At 45.6% G+C, this 20,560-nt stretch overlaps 1 protein-coding gene across 3 annotated transcripts in view; it reads right to left on the minus strand.

Moving 5' to 3' along the window:
* Positions 1-20,560, minus strand: part of virma (vir like m6A methyltransferase associated) — a 166,271-nt gene that overhangs the window by 82,404 nt on the left and 63,307 nt on the right. For all 3 annotated transcript variants that reach the window (XM_070894144.1, XM_070894154.1, XM_070894137.1), the window contains exons 12-13: positions 13,018-13,120; positions 8,245-8,789 (exon numbers count right to left, since the gene is read on the minus strand). In XM_070894144.1, coding sequence (XP_070750245.1) covers positions 8,245-8,789; positions 13,018-13,120 — 648 coding nt within the window. The remainder of the gene's footprint in view (positions 1-8,244; positions 8,790-13,017; positions 13,121-20,560) is intronic.

The following is a 20,560-nucleotide window of genomic DNA, read 5'->3' on the forward strand; positions in this document are numbered from 1 at the left end:
AATACTACAACAACTTGCTTTTATATAGTGCCTTTACGAAGTAAAACCTCCCAAGGCGCTTCAGACATATAATCAAACAAAGAAATTGACAGCCAAAGGACCATGCAAGAAAGGTTCTCAGTTGCCCGACATCCTGGTCAAAGGGTTAGGTTTAAAGTAGCGTCTTAAAAGGAGAAAGAGGTGGAGAAGTTTCGGGATGGAGTTTCAGAGTTTAGGGCCTAGACAGCTGATGGCACGATCGCCAAAAGTGAGGCGAAGAAAGTCTGAGATGGACAAGAGGTCAGAATTGGAGGAACAAAGAGTTGTTGGAGGGTTGTGGAGCCGTAGGAAGTTACAAAGATTGGGAGTGGCAAGGCCATGGACGGATTTCAACACAAGGATGAAAATTTTAAATTTGAAGCGTTGGTGGACCAACAGTCAATGTAGGTCGGTTAGCAGAGGGGTGATGGTGCGAGTTAGGATATGGGCAGGAGTGTTTTGGATGAGCTCAATTTACGGAGGGTGGAAGATGGGAGGCTGTCCAGGTATTGGTAAAAACATCAAAAAACATAAAATACAGGCCCTTTAGTGGGCGTGCTGGTGTCAATGTGATTTGACACTATACGCCGGGAAATTTTTCAAGAGTACTTTGATTCAAGAGTACTCGCCTCCTTCCAAAACCCGTGAGAGAAAGGTTCTCGAGTACCTGACGGGCAACGCGTACAACAAGATGTTGTGCATCATCCCCTGCAATGACGAGGAGCTCAACAGGTTGGCAAGAAGGACTGCAGCTGTCCTAGAGTTCTCAGGTGGACTGGAGGTGGCGATGCTGCTGTTGCATATTTGAAAGAGTACAAGCAGTTCCAATTATGCAGTCATTATAAATGAGCAGTCATTTTCTTCTCATACTTAAATAATGTAATCTTGAAAGGGTCACCAAGAACCAGGTAATTGCATTACTTAATGGTAATTGCATTTTAACGAGGTGCGAACAGCGGAGGCAAAGAATTATTCTGCTTAAACTGGCTGAAATAGTCGACGCACTTAATACATTTCAAGCCGCACCTTTGTATGTGACGCCTATGGTGATGGCAAATGGTTAGCGCCATTTGCCCGATAGGCAGCTGTCTGCAATAAGCGGGGACAGTGCAAGAGTTGGAGATTGTACTGAAAATCTATTCAGAATTTTACTGCAAGGATGAAATTAAATGTTAATATACTATTCATTGTACCATTAATACCAAAAATTCATTAATTACCAGAAATGAGCAGTTAAGAGTTATGACAAAAGGCTTCAAAATGTAGGCCTTGTTTAATTTAAAGATATACAATTAAAGGGGGGGGGGGGGGAAGCAAGAGAGATTTTCAAGATTAAAGATAATGAAAAACTTTCATGAGCAATATTTTGGGAACGAACTCATAATCCTCACGAGAAGAATGAAGAATTAACAATCAAAGAAATGTTTTCACACAGATGGCTATTAGAGTATGGAATACTTTATTAAAGTAGCTATTGAGCCAGAGGATATTCTGGATTAAGAAACAGAGAGGTGACTGAAGGAGAAGGCTTAGCTAGATGCTATACCTGGGTAAAATACTGGGGAAGATTCATTACAGCTATTAACAGAGAGTACTCTTTGTTGATTTGAAATTTCAAATATGTCCTCACAATACAAACCCTTCAAAGGCAATTTTAAGATCCTGTGCTATCTCGGTGAGTAAATAAACCACATTAACCTGAGAAGGCGGAGCTATGTGGGAGCGGCAGCGGGACCAGAGAGAAGACGGAGCGGCGATAAAAGAAGCGCGGCAGAGGAAGCCCGATGCCAGAGGAGGCAAACCTATGTGGGAGCGGCAGCGATACCAGGGAGGCAAAATTCGAAAAAGAGTAAAGTCAGAGTAAAAAAAGTGACGTCGGCACAAGGGAAGGAACTGATTGGTGAGTAGCTGGTGAGTGTTTTTTTAAAATAAGTTTTAAGTTTATTTCTCTTGTTAGTTCTTAATCTATTAAGTAGAGGCATGGCAGGGCAGCTCAGTGCTGTGGAATTCACATCCTGTGCCATGTGGGTTGTCATGGACGCTTCTCGTGGCCTGCACGACCACGTGTGTGGGAAGTGTTGCTAGCTATGGTGGCTCGAGATCCGTGTTTTGGGGCTTGAGCAGCAGCTGGAGTCACTGGAGTACATCCGCGAGGCTGAGAATGTCATGGATAGCATGTGTCAGGAGGTGGTCTCCCTGCAACTTAAGAGTGTGCAGGCAGAGAAGGAATGAGTGACAGACAGAAGAGGAGGATCAGGCAGGTAGTGCATGAGTCCCGAGTGCATCTCGCTCTCCAACCAGTATTCTGTTCCGAGTACTGGTGGAGGCAATGGTTCCTCTGGGGAGTGCAGCCAGAGCCAAGTTCACACCACTACTGGTGTCTCAGCTGAACAGGGGGGGGGGGGGGGGCGGGGGGAGGAAGAAGAGTGGTAGAGCAAGAGTAGTAGGGGATTCAATAATTAGGGGAGCAGACAGGAGTTTCTGCAGCCGCAGACGTGACTCCAGGATGGTATGTTGCTCCCTGGTGCCAGGGTCAAGAATGTCACTGAGCAGCAGCAGGGCATTCTGAGGGAGGAGTGTGAACAGCCAGAGGTCGTGGTCCATGTCGGCACCAATTACATAGGTAGAAAGAGGGACGAGGTCCTGCAGGCAGATTTTATGGAGCTAGGAGATTAAAAAGCAGGACCTCAAAAGGTAGTAATCTCTGGATTACTCTTGGTGCCACATGCCAGTGAATACAGAAATATGAGGATAGAGCAGATGGATGCGTGGCTGGAGAGATGATGCAGGAGGGAGGGCTTTAGATTCCTGAGGCATTGGGACAGTTTCTGGGGGAGGTGGGACCTGTACAAGCCAGATAGGTTACACCTCAATAGAGCCGGGACCAATATCCTTGCGGTGGGGTTTGCTAGTGCTTTTGGGGAGGGTTTAAATTGTCTTGGCAAGGGGGATGGGAACCTGAGAGTAGATTCAGAAGAGGCAGACGCAAAGCTGGGATTGGAAAGCAGAAAATTAGAAAGTGAATTTGAAAGGCAGAGAAAACAGAGAAAATTGACAAGGGAGTTTGGCAGTGCTAAATGGTATATACTTCAATGCAAGGAGTCGAGGGGATAAGGCAGATGAGCTGAGAGCACAGATAGACACTTGGGAGTACGTTATAGCTATTATTGAGACAAGATTGAAAGAAGGGCAGGTATGGCAGCTCAACATTCCTGGTTACAGGGTTTTCAAACGAGGGGTTAAAAAAGGGGGGGGGGGTGTAGCAGTATTAATTAAAGAAACAATTAGAGCTGTGAGATGGGATGATATGTTCATCAAATGAGGCCATATGAGTTGAATTGAAGGACAAAAAAGGGGCGATCACACTGCAGGAAGTGTACTATAGACCCCCAAACAGTCAAGAGGGAGATAGAGGAACAAATGTATAGACAAATTTCTCAGAAGTGCAAAAACTATAGGGCAGTAATAGCAGGGTATTTCAACTACCCTAATGTTAACTGGGATAGAAGTTGTGTGAAAGATAGAGGGTGCAGAATTCCTAAAATGCATTCAGGAGAACTTTTTTAGCCAGTATGTAGCAAGCCCAACAAGGGAGGGGGCGGTTCTGGACTTAGTTTTAGGGAATAAAGCTGGGCAGGTGGAAGGGGTATCAGTGGCAGAGCATTTGGTGCTAGTGACCATAATTCAGTTAGATTTAGGGTGGTTATGGAAAAGGACAAAGATAGACCAGGAATAAAAGTTCTCAACTGGCAGAAAGCCAATTTTACTAAGCTGAGATGTGATTTAGCCAAAGTGGATTGGAAACCGCTACTGGAAGATAAATCAATGTCAGAGCAGTGGGAGGCATTCAAGGAGGAGGTCCTGAGGGTTCAGAGCAAGTGTGTTCCCTTAAAGAAAAAGGGTGGGACTAACAAATCTAGAGGATGTCAAGGGGCATATAGGGTAGAAGAAAGAAAAAAAGGGAGGCTTATGACAGAAACCGAGGGCTCAATACTACAGAAACCCTAGAGTATAGAAAGTGTAGGGGTGAAATTAAAAAAGAAATTAGAAAAGCAAAGAGAGAGCATGAAAACATTTTGGCAAATAAAATCAAGGAAAACCCAAAGATGTTTTATAAATACATTAGGAGCAAGAAGAAACTGTTTACTTACCTCTACACCAGTTCTCTGCTGCTGTATTTCTCTTTGGTTCACATTAAAAGAAATACTCAAAAAGTAAAATCTTACTGTGCGTATCTATCAAAAACACCAGTGTGACATAATTTAAAAATATTCAGTCTTACAAGGTAGTGGCTGGCAATCAAGCTATAATGTTTTCAACATTAAGGCTCAGGCACAGAGGCATCCCTGAACCTCAGCTCTCAGTACACCCTCTGATGTTCACCAGGAGCAATCAGAGGTGCTGTGAACCAAAATTCAGAAACAGGCCATTATGTTTCTACACCAAGCAGTATCAGTAAAGTCCAATCAGAAAGCCAGCCACATCATGGTCAGCTTTAAAAATGTAATTTAGTGATAATGTGTGTATTTGTCAGATGAGTACTCAAGAACAAGGCTACTTTAGAATATGGATTTAACCTGAAATATTAATTTGGCAATCACAATTACATCCAAGGAGTCCTATGAACAAAATTAGTAGAGTACATACTAATCCTAGCCACTTCACAGCATTGAAAATCAAGGATTCTTTTAAATTTTCCTTTCTTACCCATTTCAAACCCCCTCCCTGCCTCACCCCACCCCGAAGGAATCGAGTCCTTGCTGGGTGCAATTCCACAAGCGCAGACCATCCTCCAAGGCTTTGCCAAAATTGCCATTTTCCATGTGTGAGCCTCTAAGTGTTCTGTGCTATTTAACTATGGGGGAAGTCACATTCATGCCTGATCCTGTTCTCAGTTGGCAAGGACATACATTAACTTCCAGAAAATGCCTCTAGTTAATAAGGAGCAGAAATCATGATCAATATTCCCCTCCTTAAAACAGGGTCTTAAGGCTAACTGAATTAAGCCTATCACCATCCCATCTGTAAACTGCTAGCCAGGGATCAAATCAGAAACAGTCTCAATCTACATGGGGCAGATATTCATTGCATAAAGTTAATGAGTCTTTGACTTTGTCGACGATTCATTTACCATCACAGATGTTCTTTTTGTTCCCATTGAAAATTTGCTGAAGCACATACATAAGAACATAAGAAATAGCAACAGGAGTGGGCCATACGGCCCCTCGAGCCTGCTCCGCCATTTAGTACGATAATGGCGGATCCAATCATGGACTTGGGTCCATTTCCCTGCCCGCTCCTCACAACCCCTTATTCCCTTCAGTTAAGAAACTGTCTATCTCTGTCTTAAATTTATTCAATGTCCCAGCTTCCACAGTTCTCTGAGGCAGCAAATTACACAGATTTACAACCCTCGGAGAGAAGAAATTCCTCATCTCAGTTTTAAATGGGCAGCCCCTTATTCTAAGGTTATGCCCCCTAGTTCTAGTTTCCCCTATCAGTGGAAACATCCTCTCTGCATCCACCTTGTCAAGCCCCCTCATAATCTTATATGTTTCAATAAGATCACCTCTCATTCTTCTGAATTCCAATGAGTAAAGGCCCAAACCTACTCAAACTTTCCTAAGTCAACCCCCTCAACTCCAGAATCAACCTAGTGAACCTTCTCTGAACTGCCTCCAAAGCAAGTATATCCTCTCTTAAATATAGAAACCAAAACTGTACGCAGTATTCCAGGTGTGGCCTCACCAATATCCTGTATAACCGAAGCAAGACTTCCCTGCTTTTATACTCCATCCCCTTTGCAATAATGGCCAAGATTCCATTGGCCTTCCTGATCACTTGCTCTAAGTGCATACTATCCTTTTGTGTTTCATGCACCAGGACCCCCAGGTCCCACTCTACTGCAGCACTTTGCAATTTTTCTCCATTTAAATAATAACTTGCTCTTTGATTTTTCTGCCAAAGTGCATAATCTCACACTTTCCAACATTATACTCCATCTGCCAAATGTTTGCCCACTCACTTAGCCTGTCTATGTCCTTTTGCAGATTTTGTGTGTCCTCCTCATACATTGCTTTTCCTCCCATCTTTGTATCATCAGCAGGCTTGGCTATGTTACACTCAGTCCCTTCATCCAAGTCGTTAATATAGATTGTAAATAGTTGGGGTCCCAGCACTGATCCCTGCGGCACCCCACTAGTTACTGATTGCCAACTTGAGAATGAACCATTTATCACGACTCTGTTTTGTTTGTTAGCCAATCCTCTATCCATGCTAATATATTACTCCCAACCCCGTGAACTTTTATCTTGTGCAGTAACCTTTTATGTGGCACCTTGTCAAATGCCCTCTGGATGTCCAAATACACCACATCCACTGGTTCCCCTTTAACCACCCTGTTCATTACATCATCAAAGAATTCCAGCAAATTTGTCGAACATGACTTCTCCTTCATAAATCCATGCTGACTCTGCCTGACAGAATTATGTTTTTCGAAATGTCCTGCTACTTTAATAATGGACTCCAATATTTTCCAAACCACAGATGTTCGGCTAACTGATCTATAGTTTTCTGCTTTTTGTCTGCCTCCTTTTTTAAATAGGGACATTACATTTGCAGTTTTGCAATCTGCTGGGACCTCCCTAAAATCCAGGGAATTTTGGTAAATTACAACCAATGCATCCACTATCCCTGCCGCTACTTTTCTTAAGACCCCAGGATGCAAGCCATCAGGTCCAGGGGATTTATCCACCTTTAGTCCCATTATCTTACTGAGTAGCATCTCCTTAGTGATTGTGATTGTGTTAAGTTCCTCCCCCCCTATAGCCACTTGACTATCCACTGTTGGGATATTGCTAGTGTCCTCTACCGTAAAGACTGATACAAATTATTTGTTCAGAGTTTCTGCCATCTCCATGTTCCCCATTACTAATTCACCGGTCTCGTCCTCTAAGGGACCAACATTTACTTTAGCCGCTCTTTTCCTTTTTATATACCTACAGAAACTCTTGCTATCCTTTTTTATATTTCGTGCTAGTTTACTTTCAGTCAATCTTCCCTTTCTTAATCATTTTTTTAGTCTCTCTTTGCTGGCTTTTAAAAGCTTCCCAATCTTCTGTCCTCCCACTACTTTTGGCCACTTTGTATACCCTTGTTTTTAATTGGATACTGTACTTTATTTCTTTAGTTAGCCACAGATGGCTATCTTTTCTTTTACACCCTTTCCTCCTCACTGGAATAAATTTTTCTTGAGAGTTGTGAAATATCTCCTTAAATGTACGCCACTGTTCATCAACTGTCCTACACTTTAATCTATTTTCCCAGTCCACTTTAGCCAACTCTGCCCTCATACCTTTCCTTTTACATACACGTGCTCTGCATTTAAAATGGCTACTAAAATGGATAGACACAAGATTCTATTGTGTTGCCCTCTAATTGTGATTACATCACCAGAAATCAACAAAATAGTCTAATGTAGGAGTAATATCACATCATTAATTTACTCACCTCAAAGTTCCTTTAAGAGAACTTCCATCATCTGGTCTATTAAACTAAGACAAAGGCAAATACATATTTGCTTTCCTATAAATCTAATAAGTAATATAGCACACTTGAGATTTGCAGACAAGGTCTCAATATTAATTTCTATAAAGTTACTAAAAGGATCACAAAGTGATTTTTAATTACTTTTACTTGTTACTCTCTCCCTTACCACTGTGACCCTCCTTTAGCTAGAAGACAACAACAGTCTGTCCTTCAGCTTCTGTGAGGCCATCACTTATGATGTCGTTTGACTCCATCTTTCTCAGAATGGTTGAGTCTTCTTTTCGCTGGACATCAACCATTTTTGCAAGACAACCAATCCTTTCTGAACTCACCCATTGAGAGCCATAAAGGTCAATGACAGAGCAGCAGGATACCAACAGAAAGCCCTGGTTCTTATTTGGAAAGTATAAAGATTTCATTTATTTTAGTTATTAGGTTTCAGGTCAATATAGGCTGCACTATATAGCTCAATGTTTCAGATAGTGACTCCATTTAAGATTAGTCTTAGAGAATTTCTCAGTGAACAAGGTTCCTGAATAAAACGATTATTTTCTATCCAGTCAGATCATTTCTCATGTACAATTGTCAGTAATATACAGACGTAATGATTTGTGTACCACTGGCAGGGATTCAATAACCACAAGATATTTGAGAGCACGTTTAGTGACAGAATCTCACCTGTGTGGTTTGCATTGGCAGTGGAAAAGGCAAGAGTTCTGAAAGCAGCAACATTCCCGAAAAAAATCCTTCTGGTGTTTTCAGTACAAAGGAAAGGACTTCCTTTAACATTAATGACCATGTGTTGTTTGCCAAAGACTCCTCGGAATAAGTGACTTGCTCATTGACTCCTTGAGTAAAAGTAAGTAGAATATCAACGATGTCATTTTGAATCTTTTGCTCTTCATCATCCAGTCGCCCGGACAGGGGTATGGAGCAAAGGACCATGTGGAGGGTAACTAGTACTGTAGGCACTCGTACATCCTTAAATTCAAAAGATCCTCCCCTCAGAAGTTCGGTCAGCATAGCCTTTAAAAGGGAAAGGGTGCATCTTGTGATGGATAGGATCATAATCCTCTGCAATGTAGTTCCCATATTTGCATGCAGTCTCCAGGGCAGTATTAAGACACTGTTTAGTTTTTGTAGAATTCGAATAAATATGTCCATTCCTTCCGCAGAAAACAATTGAATAACTGCAAGGTTCCATTTAAGATCTTTCTGCTGACCTAGTGAAAGAAATACCAAGTTATTTCAGAGGAAAACAAAAATCAAACAGGTACCTTCCTTTTAAAATTAAAATAAATGATCTTGTCCACTGCCCATTAGCTCTGAAGAGTGTAATTCAAATCCATTTTAGGAACGATAGATTAAAATTCCACATTTTTGAAGAAAGATGGTTTACATTAACTGTATTAATACCACACAATTTTTATTGCTGGTGTGGATAAAGCCCCACCAAAAATCTTCTTCCAGCTTGACAGTTCCAGATCTGAAAGTGTTGAAAAGCCCTGTTTCTCTGAAGTTAAAGGTGAGTTTTGATAATTGGGGAAATCGCTTGATTATATAATACCTGCTATTATACTGATATGGGTAAGCTAAAACTGCAGAATTAATTTTTCACTACTAGGAACAAAACAAGAAATGATTTAGAAGCAAATAACAAAACATGGGTTCAGAATTTGCTGTCAAAATAACAGTGAGGCTAGTGGCACTTGCTATTATTTATGCGCAAATGCTGCAGCAACTTCAGGCGAAGGTCTGATGTGCAGGTAAACTCAAAACATTTCTGTCCGAAATGTATCATTCCACAAAAACATCTCACTGTCTGCCTCACCATTGAAATCCATTGAATCGCATGCAGTTGCTGTATTTGCGTAGTAGATACGAACTAAACCTTCTACAGAAAGTCTTGTCTATTTCAGTCTAAGTACCCTTTTAATGACATGATAATTACTACCAGTCAACATCTCTGGCATTGGAAATTAACTATTACAAGTGTGGAGTCTCATTACATCAGGTTTTAATTGTTGGTGGAGTTTAAAAAATATATAAAATATTAGATTTTCACTTTTCTTTTTAAACTTTTCCTTTGACTTTTTTTCCTCTCTTAATCAAATCTTTCTTTCCCTCTCTTCCTGTACCAGATTTGATACTGAATTCAACCACTCTCAGTTACACTTTCTTCTATGACCTTGTGCTGTTAATTTCACAATCCTTCAAAGTCATTGGTTAAGAAGATAAAAAGTTACTTGCCCTATTCACTCAGTTCCCAGATGCCTGTTTTCCTCACTGCGATGTTATGAGCTCTCACTTTCAGCAACTTGCCATGCAAAAAATGTAAAAACCGAAACTTGCAAAGGCAAGTCTAACTAACAGCAGACGTCATTGGATGCCCTGCTGCAGTAAGTGATGGCCCAATAATCAAGAAATTATCACCACTTCAAAAGCATGCTAGTAAATGCATTGTCTATTTTGCTTTTAATTATCTTTATTCTATATAATATTTTTAAAGATATAAATCAAAAATGTTTCCATAGACAACTGTAATAAATAAAGTACAATGCCCAAGAAATTCCGGGGTTTAGCACTGGCCGGTACCGTCCGATTCAGGAAATAAATGGCAGCCGTCCCATTTCCAGCTGCTGATGGCGAATCCCGCAGCAGCTGCCATTTTTGGCTGGGTGACAACGCTGATGTCTGCGTTCACGATAATTATGGAGATTATGCAGATTGTGACATGAGTGAGTGTGCAACGCTTACTTGACGCTCAATCTGCCATTTTCAACTACACCGCTCCACTTACTGGCATGCCTTAATTGCAACCAGCTGAGCAAGCGTTGACAATTAGGAAGGAGGCTCCAGCAGCGTTATTTAAAAGGAATCATCAGCAAAAACTTGGAATGGACATATTTTTTCATTTTAATAGCTCTCTACAACTCCAGCAGTTTTATAAACATCTTTCAAGGTTCTAAAGTAGGCTTCTGCTCACAGTCATGGGGGCTCTATTGGCAGTCAATCTCGCACTTGAGTATCTTAGGGAGAGGGAGCTGAGGCAGTGAAGAAAAGATGCACGCAGAGGGGGGGGGAGGAGGAGGAGGGCTCTCAACTTGAGGTCTTACCCCACCTAGGGTCTTCAGAGGGCACTTCTCATATCCACTTAAGCACGGAGCAGTGTATTAGGAGGAGTGTATTCACCAAGGAGGTGGCCACCCTGCAACCAGACCTGCAGCATCAGAGTAGGGTGAACACCGTTCTTCCAGTAGCCCTCAAGGTCACCGTGGCCCTTAATTTCTTCACCAGCGGATCCTTCCAGTCTGCAGCAGGAGACATGGCTAACATCTCCCAGTTCGCCATCCATCACTGCATTCGGAAGATCACTGCAGTTCACTACACTAGAAGACACAACATTTTCTTCTCTCTGAACAGAGAGAAGCAGCATGTGCATTTGCCAGGATAGCGAGCTTCCCCATGGTGCAGGGTGCCATCGACCAGACCCACGTGGCTTTGTGGGCGCCGCATAACAATCTTGAGATCTTCCATAACTGCACTTAATGTGCAGTTGTTGTGCAACCAGCGCTTCCTAATAGTCAAAGCCCGCTATCATGGCAGCAGTCATAATGCCTTCATCCTGCATCAGTCCGGTGCGCTAGCAATCTTCCAGCCACCACGTCAAACCCAAGGGTGGCTGCTCAGAGACGAGGGATATCTGCGCTGCAGCTGGCTGATGACTCCCTCAGCAACCTCAACACACGTGCCCAGCATTCATATAATGAGCCATGCTGCCACCAGGAACAACAAGCAGACAGCCGAAGCAACAGTTCCACTGCCTTGACCATTTGGGAGGAGCCCTGCAGTACTTGACGGAGCGAGCGTGCCATTTTGTGGTGGTCTGCTGCATGCTTCACAACTTGGCCATCATGAGGGCGCAGCCCTTGCCAGTAGGGATTGTGGGACCATCTCAAGAAGAGGGAGAGAAGAGGAAGAGGAGGATGACAAAGGAGCAGAACTCGCATTCGAACCCGCCCTCCGGGAAGATGTTCCCGAAGCTACCCTATTCTCCTGGCCTTGCTACAGCCCACCTGTGCACGGTGCCTCACCCTGTGCAAATCTCGCATCTACACCACCCTCTAAAATTACACGCATTGCCAGTTTTTGAGCTGGTATCTGCGAGTGACAGATTCAGTGACGCTGTCGTCTTATTCTCCCCCCTCGCTCTCCTCCATCACCTCGGGGACAGGCTGTGCTGCTGCTTGTGCTTGGTTATCTGAAAGCAGAAAGGCATACAAGAGTTGGGATATGGTGTGGGGGGTGGGGGGGCGGGGAGGAGAAAGAAGATATCCATGCATATAGCATCAGCAGCTTGTAAGTGAGAAGTGATTGTGGGATGAGGCGGAAGTGGGATGTGAGAAGAAGGATTAAGAATGAGCATTCCATTGTTGTCCCCAAGGTTTTCAACTTCGCCCATTGCCACAATGATGTCGAGCACTCTCCTCCAGTTGGCCCAAGGCCTGTATCGCAGCTTGCCCCCCTGCCTGTCTGCCACTGACCCTGGCAATTGTGCGCGACCTTGGCCTGCAAGAGAAAGGGAAGTGTGTCAGTGAGTGTGGTGCAATGCGTTTGGGTGAAGTGCTTGCCGTAGTTGAATAGCTAGCAATGTGTGCAAGGTGAGAGATATGGGTCTCAGTGCTGCTGCGGTGGCAAGGTTGAGAGAGTGAAGTGAAGCTATGATTGAGAGATGAGTGGTGATGTTGGTAGGTGAGTGATGGGGTGTGGTGCATTGAGCAGTGCGTGAGGCTTGTGGTGCACACGGTGGGAGATGGCATTTGTTGAAGCCTTCACTCACCTTGACCTGCCATGTGAGGTCATTAAACTTGCAGCATTGGATGGAGGACCTGGGGACTACTCTGTTAGCCGTCACACAATCAGATATCTCATGCCACAGCCTTCTGCAAGTAAGGGCCGATGGCTTCCTGCCGGCTTTTGAGAGAGAGCAGCCTACCTCCTCTCCACGGCCACCACCAGTGATTCCAGAGCTGCGTCAGAGAAGCGGCTTGCCCTCTCCCTCTGCTGATGCTCAGCCATCCCTTTGTAGTTGCTTGTACTTTCAAGTGGCGCTTCAAATGGAATGACAATGAGGTGCTGTTGCATCAATGCACCTCCCCTTTAAGTACTAGATAAAGCCGAGGCCAAACATGACTTGGAATTAGACTGCACCCAATATTGGCCCACCTGTTGAAAGGTAAGCCAATGAGCAGCGGTTTTAGCATTGAGATCAGCATTATAATCATGTTAATAAGGACTGAGCACGAATGTGCTACCGAGACCAGTTTGACCCGGTGCAGCTAAATGGCGCTGGGCCATGACACCGCCCTTTCGGCTCATATCCAATTTCTAGGCCCAAGTACCAAAACATCATTACCATTCTATCAATGCTATCAAGTTTATGTATCATACCTTCAAGGGGGGGAGGTGGGCATGCAATGTGGCAAAGGACACGCAGTGCAGTGGTTAGTCCAGCACCTTCCTGAGTCATCTGAATGGTCAAATTATCCAGGTTCTAAAAACACAAAATAAAACCATATTTGCATGGAAATGCTCAGTGTTAAATAATTTTAGTCTGAACTGGCAGATAATTTAAACAATCTTTTGCAAGCTTTATTTTTAATGAAAACAATTTCAAAAATCACTGGTGCATGCAATACGATAACTGTATCCTGGAAATCAATCATCTTGCCTATCTGCAAACTTGTGAATTTTTAACAAGACACATTTGTAAGAATATTTGGAGTTTAAAACGCAATAAAATTCAAGACTCTACTTCATTTAAAATAGTTTTGATCATCAACCATTAGCCCAAGCAAAAAGACCAATATTTATTTTATTTACTCAAGGAAAATAGTTTACAAAAAAAAACAAATCTTCGGTACACCTTTCTAACCATTAGAGTGGCAATATTTTCAAGGAAGTTCTCATCTCCCTTGACCTACTGGTTTTGTTTGTTCTTTTGCTCATTTACAATGACACTGAAAACAGTGATCTAACAGCAATAAAGCTGCTTAAATGAAAAAATTGTTACTACTGCAAGGTTAACCCGAGCTAACAGACACCTAAAGCGCAATTTTTCTTTTGAAACAAAAAATTGAAACACTACCTTGTGCTCACCCGGTTTCCTCCTTTTTTATTCTATATTTTTACTTTAACTTGCTTTTGCTGTAAAAAAAAGTGTCAATCTAACAAGCGTTCAGTTACCTTATTTTTCTGCCTTCCTGCTCATACAGCAAGTTTTTAAACTGGCTGAAGATTGGCTTTGTTATCAACCAATTGAAGCTCACAATCTATTGATATGAAAATTATGTCCCAACACAGAACATACGAACAATGACAGACAGGTAAAGACCCTCTGGTCCATCGAGCCTGTCCCACACAATTGCGATACCTTCTGTATCACAATATATACCCTCCGCACCACCCAAAACCATGCGATCTCTTGGGAGAGACAAAAAAAAAGATTTAAAAACCCAGGCCAATTTAGAAGAAAAAAATCTGGGAAATTCCTCTCTTACCTATCTAGGCGATCAAAACTAGTCCAGATCACTCTGGCCCTGAATTCCCTGCAGAACCAACCTTCTATAAGAAGTGATCTCCGCCCCAGCTACGGTCCAGTTCACGCTTGAAGGAATTCAGCGAATCAACATCTACCGCAGGAGACGGCAGCCTGTTCCATAGGTCCACTATTCTCTGGGAAAATGAACCATCTCCTGACATCTAATCTAGATCTAGCCTTTCTACAATTTAAATTTGTGACCCCTGGTCCTCCCTAACATATTTAATTGAAGCAAACTGTCAACTGGAACACAATCTATTCCCTTCATTATCTTATAAACCTCAATCAGTTCACCTCTCAGTCTGCACTTCTCTAAAGTGTAGAGTCCCAATCTTTCAGCCGCTCTTGATAACCAAAATGCTTTAAACTGGGAATTAGTCAGCTGGCCCTCCTCTGCATCCTTTCCAAAGCCTCAATATCACCCACTGGGTGAGGAAACCAAAAAGTACAGCCTGAATAAGGTCTTGAGCACGGGCTGAATTTTGCTTTTGTCAGACTGAAAATCAATTATGTTAGAGAAATTTAGAATTATGTATTTTCCTCACAAGTTGCTTCCTTCAGCCAAGAGCAGGGTGGCACTTAAAATGCTGACAGCTCAAAAACCGCCCTGAACATCAGCCTCATGACATGGGAAGGCAAGGAGATAGATTGAAGGTACAGTGGGACACAAGCCTGTCATAGCTTAACCTGCAGGTATATTCAACATTTTATCATTTTTACTGCTGGGGAAAACCTAAAGCATGTACAAAAGCAGCTTACAGCTGTGATTAATTTAGAAATTATTGAAGGGAAATGCGAGTGCTGAAGTCATGAGATTCAGGGGGGCGAAATTGCCCTGCGCCCCTTTTGGTGGTTGTAACCTTCCAGGGCAGGGACATTTATTGTTTGGCCCAGAAGTTCCATCCCGGATGCATAATTCAGCCCTTACACCCCTCCAGCACCACGCTCCAGAGCCCCGCCAGCGCTACACTGATGCTCCGCGTAGCACTGACATGGCAGAATGCCCCTCCCCTTCAATTAAAGGGGAGGGCCGCTGCGCTCTCTGCATTCCCTTTGGTGGCCACTAATGGGCCACCAGGAATGCCCTGAACCGGGCCAACAGCCCATAATGGAGTGCCGGGCTGCAGAATGGCGGCCCAATCGAGGCAAGGGCCGCCATTATCGGGCCGACAGAAAAATATGGCGGCCCATAGCGCAAATGGCCTCCCCTTTAAGGAGTGCCCCGGTGGCGGATGTTCGCCAGCTTCGCGCCCTGCAATGCCGGCGCTGACATCGGCCGGTGCCAGCCTCGCCAGCGCAATTTCCCCAGCGAGGCGCAAATCGCCATGCGTGCGTTTGCCTGGGGCGCAAATCGCTGGGCGCAGTGCTAGCGACAACGCCCCGCAAACCTCCAGAGCAATTTCCCCGGAGGCTTTATCGACCCCTTCCCCCAGGCAATGACCTCGTTGCGTCGCATTAACGCCCCCCCCCCCTGGAATGTAATCCCAAATACAGCATGTTAGTTATGCACTAAAACTCTTTACGGCACATACCTACAATAATCCCAACCAGCTATACATAGTATATTCACTGCCACAAATGTCTCTGCCCTGCTTTTCATTGCAGCCAAGAGACAAGTGAGAAATGACCTGGATTGAGGGTATGCTGATGCAACTATTTTAAATGAGAAATTTTAAGTAGCTTTAGGAGGTTTAAGGGTGGGACAATATCACACCACCACCTTGGGATCAAGTTCTGATGAAGAACCACACCCAAACATTAATCGGTATTTACCTCTTGAAATGTTGGACTGTTATGCATTTAAAACATCTCTTTTTAAAACCTTAAAACCCAGGAGATTAGAATTTACTGTTAACACTCATAAGCCATTCATCTGTTTACTTGATTTTAACAGGTGTTAAGCAGATTTAACATATATATCAAAATAATGGACAGAGGAATATCATACGAATGCTTCATCTGCTAATATCACTAACAGTCATTTTTAACCTACACTGATCTCTCTACCCTGTCAAAATGGTTTATTTTCTTGTACTGGAAGTAAAGATCAACATGCACTGCAATTATTAAACAAAATTAAATTCATAGAAACATAGGCCCCGATATTTACAGGGAGGTGAGAAGGAAGTAGGGGAGCTGCGGTAGTGGACGGAAACCCAGAAAGCCCTGGGGCGCAGAGGTCCTGATGCATTTAATGGCAGGACCTCATTATCATGTTTTTTAACTTCATTTCCCGCCCAACAGCCGACTAGATTGACAAGTTGGCTGGCTACTGGCTCGGGAAAGCCAGCCGTAGAAGGCCACAGCTGGGGGTCTTTGGAGACAGTCCCCGGCAATCAGGAAAGACTGGGGCTTGGTGGAAGAGGGTAGAACAGTCAAGGCCTTGCAATCAGGAGGGAGGGAAATATCAGGGCTTGGAGGAGGTGGGTTGGTGGTCAGCAGATCATGGCAATAAGAAGAGGCCACAATCAGCAGAAGTTTATAATGAAGTGTCCAAGATGGGACACAGACATGCTATATAAATGGCAGCAGGTGCATACATGTCAGGTTGGGGTCATGTTTGCGATTTTTAATTTTTAACCCGCTCCAATAGTTTGCAGGGGTAGTCATAAACAGGTCAATAATCTGCATCATTTCAGTAGTAAAATCCTAAATTAAACTCAGTATCACTGCAAATACACTCTCTATTTTATTTCCAAACTCTAGCACTGCAGTGACAGAATGTCCAAATAAAGCAGATAATATATTTATATCAGGAATATACTCATTATCTCAAGAAAGTGGCTACAACCAGCTTTCAGCTTTAAAGAAAGACTTGCATTTATATAGCACCTTTCACGACCACCGGACGGATGTCCCAAAGCGTTTTACAGTCAATGAAGTACTTTTTGAAGTGTAATCACTGTTGTAATGTAGGAGATACAGCAGGCAATTTGCGCACAGCAAACTCCCACAAACAGCAATGTGATATTGACCAGATCACCTGTTTTAGTGATGTTGATTGAGCGATAAATATTGGCTAGGACAAATGTGTTAACTCCCCTGCTCTTCTTTAAAATAGTGCTGTAGGAAATTTTACGTCCACCCGAGAGAGCAGACGGGGCCTTGGTTTACCGTCTCATCCGAAAGACAACACCTCTGACAGTGCATCACTCCCTCAGTAGTGCACTGGAGTATCAGCCTGATTTTTGTGTTCAAGTCCCTGGAGTAGGACTTGAACCCACAACCTTCTGATTCAAACAAGGCTGCTACCAACTGAGCTGAAGTTTATAAGAAACTAATAATGGGACAAAATAACCAATGATTGACTCATTCTCAGTTTCCAGTCATGCCCTGCCCGCCAATTAATCAGGTCGGTTCTAACAACCAACAGTCCTACTTGATTCCAATGAAAAATGCTAATGAACAGAAGACATTTCAGGAAAAGGGTTGAACCAGAAATGCATCGAATTGTTTCTTGAGCTCGCTGATACCGTCCACTTCAATGGCTTTCCTTGATAACTTATTACCCTTTGGTTGAAAAGTTACATCTGACTTCCCTTCTTACTTCTAGTTGTTAGATCATAATCCCCTAATATTGGAAATCCTTCAGCACAATAGAAACATAGGGCCGAAGTTTCGGCATCTGGTGAAAACGGCACACCTCCGAGACTTACGTGACCTGCCTGGGCTCGAAGGTGCGCCGGAATATTCTACAGCAATTCTCCGGTCCTCCTGGACCATGGCGTGGAGTGGTGTGGCGCAGTGCAGTCTCCCTGGGGAGGAGACTGCCTGCAGGGGGGCAGGGCTAGGGATCATGCCTTCTTCTCAGAGCCGGCAGCGTTGCGCAGGAGAGCGTGGATACCGGGGGGGGATACTGGGAGGGGAGAGAGGGGGGGCCGTGGATACCGGGAGGGGAGGGGGGGGGGGCGTGGTCATGGATACCGGGAGGGGAGGACACGGGATACCGGGAAGGGCCGGGGGGGGGGGGGGGAGGGGGGCGAGTGGCAACAGGAATGGAGGAGCGTGGGTTGGGGGGCACTCAATGATCGAAGGGCCGGAGGAGAGAGCAGGGGTGCCTCCTTCCAGCCTCTCCCCCACACCCCTCCACCCCCCCCCCACATACACACACAGACCCTCCCACGCACACACCCTCCCACCGCCCCTCCCACACACACCCCCCCCCACCACACACCCACCACCTACTCCCACACACACCCCCCCACTCCCACCCACACACCCCCCCGACTCCCCCACACACATCCCCCGACTCCCACACACACATCCCCCGACTCCCACACACACGCCCCCCCCCACTCCACCACACACGCCCCTCCCCCCACTCCACCACACACGCCCCCCCCCACTCCACCACACACGCCCCCCCCCCCAACTCCACCACACACGCCCCCCCCAACTCCACCACACACGCCCCCCCCAACTCCACCACACACGCCCCCCCCAACTCCACCACACACGCCCCCCCCCCCAACTCCACCACACACGCCCCCCCCCCCCAACTCCACCACACACGCCCCCCCCCCCAACTCCACCACACACGCCCCCCCCCCCAACTCCACCACACACGCCCCCCCCCAACTCCACCACACATGCCCCCCCCCCCAACTCCACCACACACGCCCCCCCCAACTCCACCACACACGCCCCCCCCAACTCCACCACACACGCCCCCCCCCCCAACTCCACCACACACGCCCCCCCCCCCCAACTCCACCACACACGCCCCCCCCCCAACTCCACCACACACGCCCCCCCCCAACTCCACCACACACGCCCCCCCCCAACTCCACCACACATGCCCCCCCCCCCCAACTCCACCACACACGCCCCCCCCCCAACCACACACGCCCCCCCCACTCCACCACACACGCCCCCCCCCACTCCACCACACACGCCCCCCCCCACTCCACCACACACGCGCCCCCCCCCCACTCCACCACACACGCCCCCCCCCACTCCACCACACACGCCCCCCCCCACTCCACCACACACGCACCCCCCCACTCCACCACACACGCCCCCCCCCACTCCACCACACACGCCCCCCCCCCCAACTCCACCACACACGACCCCCCCACTCCACACCACACACCCCCCCCCCACTCCACACCCCCCCCCCACTCCACACCACACACCCCCCCAACTCCCACCCCCCCCCGCACCCCTCACTGTCAGATACAGAGAGAGAGAGACACTACAGAGAGAGACACTGACAGAGACATCTTCCCTTCACATAAAGGTAGAACTTCTATTTTTTATTGATTGATTACTTATTACTTTGGTCTTGGTGCTTTAGGTGCAGGGTTCCTTCTATTTTTTATTAATTAATTGCTTATTACTTTTTGTACTTCGTTTAGTGCTTGATGCTTTAAATGTACTGCTTTGTTTAGTGCTTAGTGCTTTAAATGTACTTTGCTTCTTTAATATTGTTGTGAAGGTGTTTATGGAAAATCCTCTAACTTCCCTTACCCCCCCGCTGTTGTGATGTTGATGTGTCCTTTGTATTTAATGCTTCCCACCTGCCGTCTCTGGCTGTGCCTGCACTAAACTTAACTCTAGGTAAGGTTTTTCAGAACTTACAAAAGTGGACACTTACTCCATCCTAAGTTAGTTTGTAGTAAGTTTTCACTGCCGAAACTTGCAAAACTGGCCTGAGTGGCTGGACACACCCCCTGTTGAAAAAAAAGTACCTTACCCTAAAGCCAACCTAAACTAACTCACTAGAACTGGAGCAAACTAATATCCGAGAATTGCAATTTCTAACATACTCCAAACTAAACTAGTTGCTCCAAAAAACTAGGAGCAACTCCACCCGAAAACTAGGGCCCAAATTTGGCCCTCCGGTTTTTTCGCTGGATTCATGTGAGGTGCGGCAACTTCCTACACTCAAAACGGCACCGAAAAGATATCCCTGTATTCTCCCCGCTTTGTCGACTGTCCTTGTGCTTGGCGCGGCGCGGCGTGGCGTGGCAAGGGGGCGGAACTCGGGCCCTGCGCTCAAAAGAGTGTCAGCTGCTCAACGCATGCGCACTGGAGGTTTCGCGCATGCGCAGTAGCTCCTTTGCAGCATGGGATGTGATGCCCCGCCCCTATCCCAGGGAGAGTGGCATCACGACGCGCGCCGGGCTGCTGCACGCCATAGAGTCCTGCACCTATCCCCGGCTGAGTGGCTTCCCGCACCGGCCGGCCGACTTCCCGGGCCGAGGTAGCACTTGAGTTTTATTTATTATTTATTGATGGCTGTGCTTTGTTTGGAGAGTCTTGTTGTTTAGTGAGTTTTGATGGGGGGGCGATCAGCAGTCCCCGGAGAGAGAAATCCACCAGTCCCTCGGAGTTGGCTCCTGCAGCCTCCGTGTTCTGCGAGCCCAGCCTGCTGTGTGTTGTGTGTGGCCA

Source organism: Pristiophorus japonicus, chromosome 1 (genome assembly GCF_044704955.1).
Source record: "Pristiophorus japonicus isolate sPriJap1 chromosome 1, sPriJap1.hap1, whole genome shotgun sequence".
Taxonomy (NCBI): Eukaryota; Metazoa; Chordata; class Chondrichthyes; family Pristiophoridae; genus Pristiophorus; species Pristiophorus japonicus.